Source organism: Myotis brandtii, unplaced genomic scaffold (assembly GCF_000412655.1).
Source record: "Myotis brandtii unplaced genomic scaffold, ASM41265v1 scaffold1770, whole genome shotgun sequence".
In the NCBI taxonomy this organism is placed as follows: domain Eukaryota; kingdom Metazoa; phylum Chordata; class Mammalia; order Chiroptera; family Vespertilionidae; genus Myotis; species Myotis brandtii.
In genome coordinates this window covers 16,288-28,361 of record NW_005356556.1, presented here as the reverse complement: position 1 = coordinate 28,361, position 12,074 = coordinate 16,288, and the positions used below count along the sequence as shown (strand labels likewise).

The window sequence follows — 12,074 nt, the reverse complement described above, 5'->3', positions numbered from 1 at the left end:
GAACAGAATAAACTGGTGAATATAATAGAATCAGGGCCATAGAAAGGAAGTGGACTGACAATTCTCAGTGAGGAAGAGGATGTGGGGGGTACAGGAAGAGACTGGACAAAAATCTTACACCTATGGACGAGGACAATGGAGGGGGTGTGGTAAGGGCATGGGGTGGGATGGGAACCGGGTGAAGGGGAGCTATGTGGGGGGGAGAGGAACAACTGTAATAATCTGAACAATAAAGATTTATTTTTTTTTAAAGTCAGTTCTTTTACATCAAGTCCAACCCTCTCCTTTCCCCTAATTGTGAATCCTAAACAAGAATCCGTGCAACAACTACTTGAAGTATCTCTAGCAAATAGGAAATCACTTACCTTCCCTAAACACACATTCATGTTTTAACAACTGATCATTAATAAATTCTTCTTCATACAGACTCAACATCTGTTTGCCAAGATGCTGTACAACCCGATCTGGAAGCAACCTGGCCAGAAACAATATCTGAACTACACCATGAGACTGTTCAGCAAAAGTCTCACAGCCCACTGGCTTGGTCCAGACACTGTAGGCAACACCAGACACCTGACCCATGACTAATTCTGTCCCCAAAGCCAGGTCCCTTTGGGACTTACTTTCACCATGAAAATTAATCCTACATAATGCCTGATATCTCATGTTACCCCTTCTAAATCAAATTTTACACTCACTCATCTAAGTGGCAAAGTCTTGTTCACCTGGGCCTCGATGCAAGACAATCAGGGAAAGAAAATCTGTGGATTCTACCTTAGGAAGGCAAGAATCATAATTGAGAATTCTCCTAATACTGGAAGGGTGTTCACAAGACACTAAGGATCCGCCACATGCATGGCAAAAGTCCGCTACAATCTACCCAACATGAATGTGCACTCTTTCTCCATACTTTACATTGCCCAAAACAAAAATTCTCCCATTGAATATAATTCTCACTGTCTTTTGTACAAAAGAAAAAGAGGCTTGACTCTCCCCAGAAATAAAATAACCCAGTCTCATCAATTACTGCCTTTAACTCCGAGTACAGGAACTCTATGTGATACCCCATTCCACTTCTAATCTAGTCACACTCTCAATTTGATATTCTGCAAACTGTAGATAAACTATAAACTTCACCACCAACAACATACCACATATACAACAGCAGAAGGAGAGAAGAGGAGGGAGAAAAAGGAAATATGTTGAAATACAGAAATACACACATGACATTGCAAGGAAGAAATACGGACAGAAGTGCAGTGCTCATTTCAGAAAGTGGTCACCTGATTGACTCTGAACCTATCCCATTCACTTGTTCTCAGCCAGTGCAGGTGAAACAAAACTTAGTCTTGGTGAATCTGAACCTTAATGATTCTGTGAAGCTATCATACTCTCCCTGGACACCCTATCTCTCAACTTCTCATTACATGAATGAAAAACAGATGCCCTTCATTTGTTTACCCCTCTGCTTTTTGGTCTAACTGGTGCAGGGCTACAGGGCAGGACTTCTCCAACTCCAGATTCTCCTCTGCTCTGCTGAGGGTAAAATGCAGATGGCAGCAAATAAAAATACAGGATTCCAGTTAAGTTTGAATTTCAGATCGATCATTTGTTTTAGTATAAGTATGTCTCATTCAATATTGGAACTACTACTTAAAATGATTTGTTATTAAACACATTTCACTGAGCAGTCTGTATTTTAAACTGGCAACTCTAGAAAGTGAAAGAATTAGTGCAGGGACTCCTTCGACATTAGGAAAAAATGTGTAAATGTTCTATTCTAGACAGGGTCAGAGCTGAGGGCAACAGAGGACTCAGCCAATATATACTAAGAATTGGATCACCCAATTGCAAGCCCAAGCTGAGACTTAGGGCATGATAGAATGATTTGAGGAGGTATTCACCCCCTGTGCTTCCCCAGCTCTGAACTAAATGCCTTACAAATCTCCAAGAGAAATGACATGCCACCATGTTACCCCTGGACTCCCTGCTTCTCCAACTCTGGGGAAACAACAGATATGCACTTGAAACCCAGTTATGATAGTTATGAGTTGTGTGATCTTGGTCATGTTTGTGTGTGAGTCTCAGTTCTATATCTGTAAAGTGACAGTAATGGTATTTCCCAAGGTTATATGAGGGAAAATCTCAGATACTAACACCTGTGTGTACATATTCTTTTTCAACAAAAGCAGCTTGGTTCCTAATGTGAGAATAGGAAAATCCAGCCCCACAGAAGCCAACATCCTTCTACATCTATATCCCCATTGGCAGGATTCAACTTCTCTATTTCCCTCTGGTGGTAAAGCAGAAAAGGGCCTTAATTTATAATCAGGAAAGTCTCGTTCTGGACCATAAGCCTGGATACATAAAATTGAAATAGTAATACCTACTTCACAGGATTGTGATGAAAATATGTCAAAGAGTTATGACAATATTAGATGTGCATAGGCTCTCAAAAATGCTACTTCCAATCCCATTTGCTCTTGTGATAATGTGTGTGAAATCCTAAAACAGGGTATATTCCCTTTCCAATCTATTCTCCTTGGATCTCTCTTCTGCCAATGAACATTTGATTCAGAGGAAGCAAGAGATCCAGATCAACGTTTTTCAAATTGCAGGAAATAATCCTTTAAGTTGATGCTGCTCACATTTTTAACATGGAATAGAATGGAATAGAATGCAATGCAATGCAGTGCAATGCAACAAAATTGAATCGAATCGAATTGAAACTAACAGGATTTAGGATTTCATCACAATCCTGTGAAGCAGGTAATACTATTTCAATTTTATTTACCCAGGCTTATGGTCCAGAATGAGACTTTCTTGATTATAAATTAAGGCCCTTTTCTGCTTTACCACCAAAGGGAAATAGAGAAGTTGAGTCCTGCCAATGGGGATATAGATGTAGACGGATGTTTGCTTCTGCGGGGCTGGATTTTCCTATTCTCACATTAGGATTCTCTCTCTTTTTTTCTCTCAAAAATGAGAGAAAAAAACATGACTACCAGTTCCTGTGGTTACCAGCCCTGCCCTTTCCTCTCTTGCTGGGAGTTATAAAGCCCAAGACTGGAAAACAGAAGCCGAACCTGCCATGGGCAGCCTCTCTGACAAGATGGGTCATCTTCCTCTTCCCCTGCTGATCTTCCTCCTATGCTCCACATCTGAAGCCAGTGAGTCTCAGGCCCTTCCCTCTAGAAGCTTCAGGATCAGTTCCTAAAACAAAATTTTGTCTGAATATAGCCGACTCTTAAACAAGAGAGCGGCAGGATACCTCTTCAAGAGTCCAGAGTGACATTTCCACTTGGGATGTGCCCACCGATTCTCTGCAGCCTATGGTAGTTCCCAGGAACAAGGAACCCCACGTTGATTTGGGGAAAATTTCAGAGCAATTGGGAGGAAAAGGGGTATCTTCTCTAACATGTGTGATCATGTGGATAAAGTCCTATGTTCTCTTCACCTTCTGAATTTTGGGGCTACACATTACCTTATAATTTGACCTTCTTGTGTCACAGCTCATGGGCTGTGGAGAAGGTCAAGACAGAACCCTGGAGAGCTTGTCCTGCAAGGTGACAGAAGAGGGTTGAGGCTGGAGCAGAATGGGGGTGGGGGAAATCTGAGGTGAAAAATGCATCTGAGGCTGGTTGGCTATTGTGCCTGAAGGAAGGCATGAAAATTCATGTAGAAGGTTGTGCCTGGGGAAAGCCGATATCAAAGACACCTGCGAGGGAAGATGGGCAGAATTCAGGGTGAGGATGAAATTCAAGAGAAGCCTCTCTCAGCTTTAACCCAGCTTGTGCATTCTCTGGAGAGAGTACCAATGTGTTCAGGCCTGTTCTCTGTTCCAGGGGAGATAATCGGGGGCACAGAATGCAAGCCTCACTCCCGCCCCTACATGGCCTACCTGGAAATTACCACTCCCCAGAATTCAGTGGCGCATTGTGGTGGTTTTCTGATAAGACGGAACTTTGTGCTGACAGCTGCTCACTGTAAAGGAAGGTAAGAAACAGGGTACTGTTTATCTCCAGATGAGAGATAAACATCTAGGCTAGCAACCAGGGACACCCCTATAGGGGGCCTAAGGAGGGGCTCTTGGGCCTGGGTCACTTTAAGGAGAGGTAAGAATTGGGCTAAGGAAATTGTTCTCACAATTGAATGGATGTCCTCACCCTCTGTCATTGTACACTCAGCTCCCCTTCAAAGGAATAGGGGACCCCATCCAAGCATTCCTCCTCTAAAAGTAGTTCCCCCTCTCCCCAACCCCAACACATAAGATGCCCAACTCACTTCTCAGGGCTCCACCCAGTTCTCTGGGCCACTTCCTCTCTGCTCTTTCCAGGAACACTGGCCCTTAGTTCTCAGGGACCTAAATGCATCCTTTCCATGCATTTAGGAGGCAGGAACAGAGTCCACCTGAGACCCCACCTCTTTTTCTGACATCTCTTGATCTTGAGGGCTGGCCCTCATATAGGACTCCCTGAACTAGGAAGTGCTAACCCTGCCCCCTGGGTCCTCCATGGCTTGCTCAGTCCCCAGCATATCCTGAGAGTCTTGGAAATTGTCTCTATTCCCTCAGAAAAGCCTTCCCTGACTAAAACCTGGGCCCCCCCCCCTCACACACACACACACACACACACACACACAGACACAAATGCCAGAGTAACTCAGGAAAAGGAGAGTGGGTAGAGTCCTGTGACCTACTGAGAGACTCCAGTCTGCTTATCTCGGAAAGGGTACATCTCAGGAGAAACCCCAAACCGCCACTGCTTCTCCTTGACCTTCCTTCTCCTTCACAACAGGTCTATAATGGTCACCCTTGGAGCCCATAACATAACAAAGAAAGAAGACACATGGCAGAAGATTAAGGTCATGAAACAATTCCCTCATCCAAAATTTGATTACATTCTTGCTCATCATGACATCATGTTACTAAAGGTGACAACATCTTTCTTCCCCTTCTTCACTTCTTGTTCTCTCAGGCTTCTCCTTCAGGTCCCCATTGCCCTGAAGTTTTCCCAGCCTGCCTCTGGACTACACCTCCCCCCAACTCAACTCTCTGGATGTGGCTCTATTGTGAAGCAATGTACGCTCTCCCTCCCTGATTGCTTCCAACTGCACCCTAACAAATCTCTAGCACTGACAGCCTCTCATTCCCTCCACAGTTGAATGAGAAAGCCAACCTGACCCTGGCTGTGGGGACACTCCCCCTTCCACCCCAGTTCAACTTCATCCCACCTGGGAGAATGTGCCGGGTGGCTGGCTGGGGAAAGACAGAAGTGGAGAAATCAGGCTCCAACACTCTGCAAGAGGTAAAGCTGAGACTCATGGATCCCCAGGCCTGCAGACACTTCGGAACTTTTGACCACAATCTCCAGCTATGCGTGGGCAATCCCAAAAAGGCAAAATCTGCATTTAAGGTAATCTTTAGATTAGGGTTCTTCCCCACAAATCACTGTTCAGGGTCCAGATATCTCCTGAAATAAGATGGGGTCAGAAGGTTGTCAACAAATGACAGGGTTTGAGATCAAAGGGCTGAGGAATCTGGAATTGTCCCTCTGTGAATTCATTCTCCCATGGCCCTATGCAGTCTCTAACCATCCCTCTCAGTCTGCTAAACAGGACACATGAGATAACAAGAAGGAAAAGAAGAAGGGGCATCAGAACAAGATACATAACTCTATCCAGGGCTCCTGGGTCTAACCCAGGGGTGGGCAAACTTTTTGACTCGAGGGCCACAATGGGTTCTTAAACTGGACCGGAGGGCCGGAACAAAAGCATGGATGGAGAGTTTGTGTGAACTAATATAAATTCAAAGTAAACATCATTACATAAAAGGGTATGGTCTTTTTTTTTTTTAGTTTTATTCATTTCAAATGGGCCGGATCCGGCCCACGGGCCGTAGTTTGCCCACGGCTGGTCTAACCCTAGGTCTGACTGTGACTCAGAGTTGGAACCATGGGCAGGAGTAGATGACTTTCCTGACTCACCGTCTGCTTTCTCTCCTCTCTCCTCTCTCCTCTCTCCTCTCTCCTCTCTCTCTCTCTCTCTCTCTCTCTCCTCCCTCCTCCCACAGGGAGACTCAGGGGGGCCTCTTCTATGTGCTGGGGTGGCTCATGGCATTGTCTCCTATGGAAAGAAGACTGCAAAGCCCCCTGCTGTCTTCACCCGGATCTCCCATTACCGGCCCTGGATCAATAAGATCCTGAAGAAGAATTAACCCTGGAGTCTGGGCCAGCCCAAGAGGAAATTTGAACCAAATCTGAGCAGATTCTCTGTACCACATACTCTGGTTCCTGCTAAAGTCCTGGCACACCCATAATCCTCAAGAAGATTCATCTAGGTCACTAAACTCTCAATCAACCTCAATAAAGACTCAAGTTCCAGACATGTGTGTGTGTCTTCCTCCTTCTACTACTCTCTTCTCCCTACACACAGCAACCTGATGCTCAGCCCAGGCAGCCTGTAAGCTTTGAAAGAGGTGGGTATATAGGTGTGTGAGAGAGAAACAAAGAAAATAATGAAGAAAAATAGGGAAAGAAAGAAGAGAAAGGAATTACCTGAGAGACCGGATCCATATTTTCAACTTAATCAAGAAATTACACCAGATCCTTCCTTGCCTTAATTATCAACCTTATATCAAGATTTATTTTAGTAATATTCAGAATCACTAGGAACATTTTGAATTGCAAGCAAGATGTATGATGTTTACAACATCCCTGACCTCTCCCCACTTAATGCCAATAGCAACCCCCTCCACCGCCAAGTTGTGACAACCAAAAATGTCTTCAGGCATTGTTAGATGTCCCTTAGGGGGGTAGGGGGGGGATGGGACAGGAATAACCCTCAGTTGAGAACCACTGGTTTAGATACATTGTGTAGAAAAGGCAGTTAGTACTATATAGGCTCCACTTCAATAAGAAAAGATCTACCATCTGTGGAGCTTTATCTGAGATGTAGATTACTTCTCACTCATTGCTTCAAAACAGATTCCTGGAGCTGATAAGAAAAGGGACAGTATCACAAGTTCTGCACAAGCAACACCCTGCCACAAAGGGCTACACCCAAACCAGCAGGAAGTCAAAAGCCTAGAGCCTGCACAGCACAAACTCTTGACAGCTGATGGACTGGCTGGAGGAGAGAAAACAGGGCAGGACAGGGACAAACACACAGGATCCTGCAGCTGATAGCAGTCCTCACTGAGGGTATGGTGAATCCCTTCCATGAAGTGAACTCTTTTTAGAAATTCATCTTTAAGAAATAATCAGAGATATACACAAAGAGTCGTGAATAAAGAATTTAACCTCAGCATTTTTTAAATATATTTTATTGATTTCAAAGAGGAATTCATGCACCGGGCCTCTAGTATGCATATAAGATCTTTAGTTAATCTCTTCCTCACCCTTCCCCTTCCCTCTGAGATTCGTCAGTCTGTTCCATGTTTCCATGCCTCTGATTCTATTTTATTCATCAGTTTATTTTGTTCATTAGATTCCTTGTTCATTTATTTTGATTTTTAGATTTAATTGTTGATAGATATGTATTTATTGCCATTATATTGTTCATATTTCTTCTTCTTCTTCTTCTTCTTCTTCAATAAGACCCTTCAACATTTCATGTAATACTGGTTTGGTGGTGAACTCCTTTAGCTTTTTCTTGTCTGTGAAGTTCTTTATCTGAAGAATTCTAAATGAGAGCTTTTCTGGGTAATCTTGGTTGTAGGTCCTTGCTATTCATCACGTTGAATACCTACAAAGTTTCTATTGAGAAATCAGCTGACAATCATATGGGCACTCCCTTGTAGGTAGCACTGCTTTTCTCTTGCTTCTTTTAAGATTCTCTCTTGGCATTTTAATTATGATGTGTCTTGGTGTGGGCCTCTTTGGGTTCATCTTGTTTAGGACTCTCTGTGCTTCCTGGACTTGTAAGTCTATTTCTGTCACAAGGTAGGGGAAGTTTTCTGCCATTTCTTCAAATAGGTTTTCAATATCTTGCTCTCTCTCTTCACCTCTGGCACTCCCATTATGCAAATGTTGGTAGGCTTGAAGTGGTCCCAGAGACTCCTTACACTATCTTCATATTTTTGTATTCTTTTATCTTTTTAAATATATTTTCTTTTATTTGAGAGAGGAAGAGAAAGGGAGAGAGAGATAGAAACATCAATGATAAGAGAGATCAGCTGCCTCCTGCATGCCCCCTACTGGAGATGGAGCCCACAACCTGGGTATGTACCCTTGACCAGAATCAAACCTGGGACCCTTCATTCCTCAGGCCAACACTCTATCCACTGAGCCAAACTGGCTAGGGCTAGTCTTTTTATCTTTTTGCTCTTCTGATTGGGTGTGTTTGCTTCCTCATACTCCAAATCATTGATTTGATTCTTGGAATCCTCTACTCTACTGTTGAATCCCTGTAAATTATTCTTTTTTTTATCCTCACCTGAAGATATTTTTCCATTGATTTTTAGAGAGAGTGAAAGAGAGAGAAAAAGACAGAGAGAAATATCAATGTGAGAGAAACACATCTATTGGTTGCCTCCTGCATGAGCTTCGACAAGGGACCAGGCCAAGGAGGAGCCTGCAACTGAGGTACATGACCTTGACTGGAATAGAACCTGAGATACTTCAGTCCTCAGGCCAACACTCTATTCACTGAGCCGAACCGCCTAGGGCTAAGTTATTCTTTATTTCAGTTAGTGTATGCTTAATTTCTGACTAGTCCTTTTTCATGTCTTTGAAAGTCTCCCTAAGATCCTTATAAGCCTAACCCATGGACACAGACATCATGGGGGTGAGGGCATGAGTAGGGGATGGGGGGGGGCAATGGGGCAGTAAGGACACATATGTAATACCTTAATTGATGAAGAGAGAAAAAAATCCAAGAAAGAAAGAAAGAAAGACTCCCTAAGATCCTTGAAAGTCTCCCTAAGTCCCTTGAGGCTCTTTTTTAGTCCTTTGAAGCTCTCATTAAGATCCTTGAGCCCTCACCGGTTTGGCTCAGTGAGTAGAGCATCGCCTGTGGACTGAAGGGTCCTGGGTTTGATTTTGGTCAAGGGCACATGCCTGGGTTGCAGATTCGGTCCCTAGTCGGGGGCGGGGTGCAGAAGGCAGCTGATCAATGATTCTCTCTCATCATTGATGTTTCTGTCTCTCTCTCTCCCTCTCCCTTCCTCTCTGAAATCAAAAAAAATATATTTTAAAAAATCCTTGAGCAACCTTATAACCATTGTTTTAAATTCTGTATCTAGTAGTTTGCTTGTTTCCATTTCACTTCACTTTTTTTCTTGATATTTCCTCTGTTCTTTCATTTGTGACATGTTTCTTTGTCTCTGCATTCTGGCTGCTTCCCTGTGTTTGTTTCTGTGTATTAGGTAGAGCTGCTATGTCTCCTGGAATTGGTAGAGTGGCCTTGTGTAGTAGGTGTCCTATAAGGCCCAGTGGCTTAGCTTCCCCAGTCACCTGAAATGGGCACTCTAGGTGCGCCCCTGTGTGGGCTGTGTGCAGTCGTATTGTAGTTGAACCTTGATGCTGTTGGTGTCACTGGAAGGATTTTATGTCTAGGCCAATTGGCTATGAGGACCTACAGTGGAACTCCAACTACAGTGGAAGAGCTGCTGTGCAGGAGACACCCCAATGGAGAATGATCTTCTTTAGTGGGGCTTTGGTGCTCACTGAGTCTGCCCCTTGAATGTGTCACTTATGGATGTGAAGAGTTGTAATCTGGTATGGTCTGAAGCTGTCCACCAGGTGTACTGGCTCTGAGGCACCCAGGAGATGCAAAGTCAGCTACTGCCTGGGGTCCCCAGGCAGGAGCTACTGAGTAATCTGCAGATGGCTGCTGCTTGTATTGAGCTTGGAAGTGCCCAGGATCTGCAGATGGCTGCTGCTTGTATTGAGCTTGGAAGTGAGACCAAGCTGTGAAGCAATGCAGGCTGGTGCTAGTGCCGGGTCTTGGGCCTCTTATTGATAGGTATGGGGCACACTGAAGCCAGTTGCTACTTGTTTAAGAGGTTTTAGGAAAGTATGAAGCCTGAGCCAGGAGAGGCCATTCATATGGAAAAGCCATTGCAAACAGCATGGCTGGGGCTTAAAATTGCATGGGGCGGGTCTCAAAGAATCACCAAGGTGGAGTGAACATTGTGAGCCAAGCTGATGGAAACTGAGATATGGCTGCCAGTCAGTTCTGCAAAGGGGGATATTCCAGCACAGAAATAATGATGCCTGCGAGCACCCCAGTCTTGGAGAAAGCCACCCTGAGCTCTTTCCCTGATATCAAACAATTCAGTTCCTTCCCAAATGCACTGGAGCCTAGAGGGATAGAGTCCAAGTAAGTCCTTGTGCCCAGCCTTTAAGAGGAACTGCCTGGGTCTCCAGCAACCTCTGTGTTACTCAGCCACAATCCCCACTGGTTACGGCGACTTCTCTTCCCAGCTCTGGAACCTTTGGCTGAGGGTCTGGTGCGGGGCTGGGACTACTTGCTCCTCACGGGGCACCTCCACTGCTGGGATATTCCTCCTAGTTAAAAACACTTGGGTGTCAGACCAGCCTGTTCCGTGTCTTGGCCCCTTCTACCAGTTTCTATGTGCTTTCTTCTTTACATCTCTAGTTGTAGCACTTCCACTTACCCAGATTTCAGGCAGTTCTGAATGATGGTTGTTGTGTATTTTAGTTGTAATTTTGATGTGGTTGTGAGAGATGGCAAGTAGTGGCGTTTACTTATGCCACCATCCTGTAATGCTTTTTTAAAGCAATATAAAAATCTCTCTATAGCAGAATCTCAGTTTTGTAAATGTATGTTTTATGTATGCATAGAAAAAAAAAATGGAGAGCTTATAAACCAGAAAGACCTTCCCAGAAACCTATGAAACCAGAGCACAGAGAAGCCGGAACCCCAGGACAGAAAGTACAGGAGAGACCCATGACCCTAGACTCAGAGCTGAGGGAACCACTCACAGTAGCAACTGTAAGGGAACCCCAAATTAGACACTGCCTTGGCCTGCCACCCAGGGCCCAATGCCCTGATTCAGCCTAAGCTAAGGGAAAGAGAAAGAAGCTAACACTGCTCAAGTCAAAACACATTGTCTGAGTACTGACTGCATGCCAAGACGCAGTGCTGTGCATGTAACAAAAGGGAAGGGATCTCTGTCAGTATGGGGGCTTGTTTTTCCTGGGAAGACCCTGGACATATCCTCTTCTCACTGTAAAATATCTCATGACTGCACGCCCCACATCAGTGCCCCATGCCAGAGAGAGATTAAGTAGAAGCTGACAGATCTCTGCCCAGATTATGTGATTTGTGGTTAAGACCACTATTTACTGAGTTCATGTTTTTTATTAAATGATGAAAGGCTTCTGTCCTTACTCAACCTTTCAGTACTTTCAACTTATTTGGATAGTTGAAGTGTTTGAAGTTTTTTGGTTTTGGTTTTGCAACATGGCCTTAGGGCTATCAGACATCATGGCTCCTGGAAGAGGAGTTGGCTGCATTACTTTGGGTTGGTTTCCTCATCAATAGTTGCATCAATGGGCACGGGTAGTCAGGAAGCTAAGATCTTTGTTAATTGTCATTATGCTTTTCCTGATTAAAATCTTCTCTGATTTTCAACTCCCACATTGAGCTTATCTTTGCTGGGCCTGCTGGGCCTGAAAAGTGCATCACGACCAACTAAGTTTTCCATTGCCCCACTTCTGGACTCTGAAGCAATCATATCAACCTGTGTTTTAGGCTTTTATCCTCAAAGAGTCTGTCTGTCAGGTCCCAGCAGTGACCGATGGCATAATTACATAGAAGACAAGTTCAGTGGAGGATCTGTTTGCAAAGGGGGCAGAGTTACAGGAAACCAATAGGGAATAGTGATGCAAGAGTGAGAAGCCACCATAGTCTCTCGGGCATGAAACGGCCTGGAGAAGGAGTGGTTACTAGAACCCAGAAAAGGGGTTCTGCCTCTACTAGCTCTAGCTGCAGGACAAGAGCTGTGGGCCATGGTAGAGGAAGGACCCACAGCCAGGCAGTGGTCTGGCACAGAGAGTATGTGAATAAATTCCACCATCCCACTCTTTTCCTGCCTCCCTCCCCTCCCC

General features: G+C 44.5%; 1 protein-coding gene across 2 annotated transcripts; it reads left to right on the top strand.

The window, feature by feature from the left end:
- The first annotated feature begins 3,095 nt into the window (after positions 1-3,095).
- On the top strand, positions 3,096-6,380 carry LOC102252573 (chymase). 2 transcript variants are annotated; one of them, XM_005863368.2, is made up of 5 exons: positions 3,100-3,170; positions 3,846-3,996; positions 4,797-4,932; positions 5,160-5,414; positions 6,071-6,380. In XM_005863368.2, exons 1-5 carry the CDS (start codon positions 3,113-3,115, stop codon positions 6,212-6,214), a joined length of 744 nt encoding a protein of 247 aa, XP_005863430.1. In that variant the 5' UTR covers positions 3,100-3,112; the 3' UTR covers positions 6,215-6,380. The 2 variants fall into 2 exon arrangements, with proteins under 2 accessions (XP_014392841.1, XP_005863430.1); XM_014537355.1 differs by lacking the exon at positions 3,846-3,996 and having other exon boundaries at positions 3,096-3,170.
- The last annotated feature ends 5,694 nt before the right edge of the window (positions 6,381-12,074 follow it).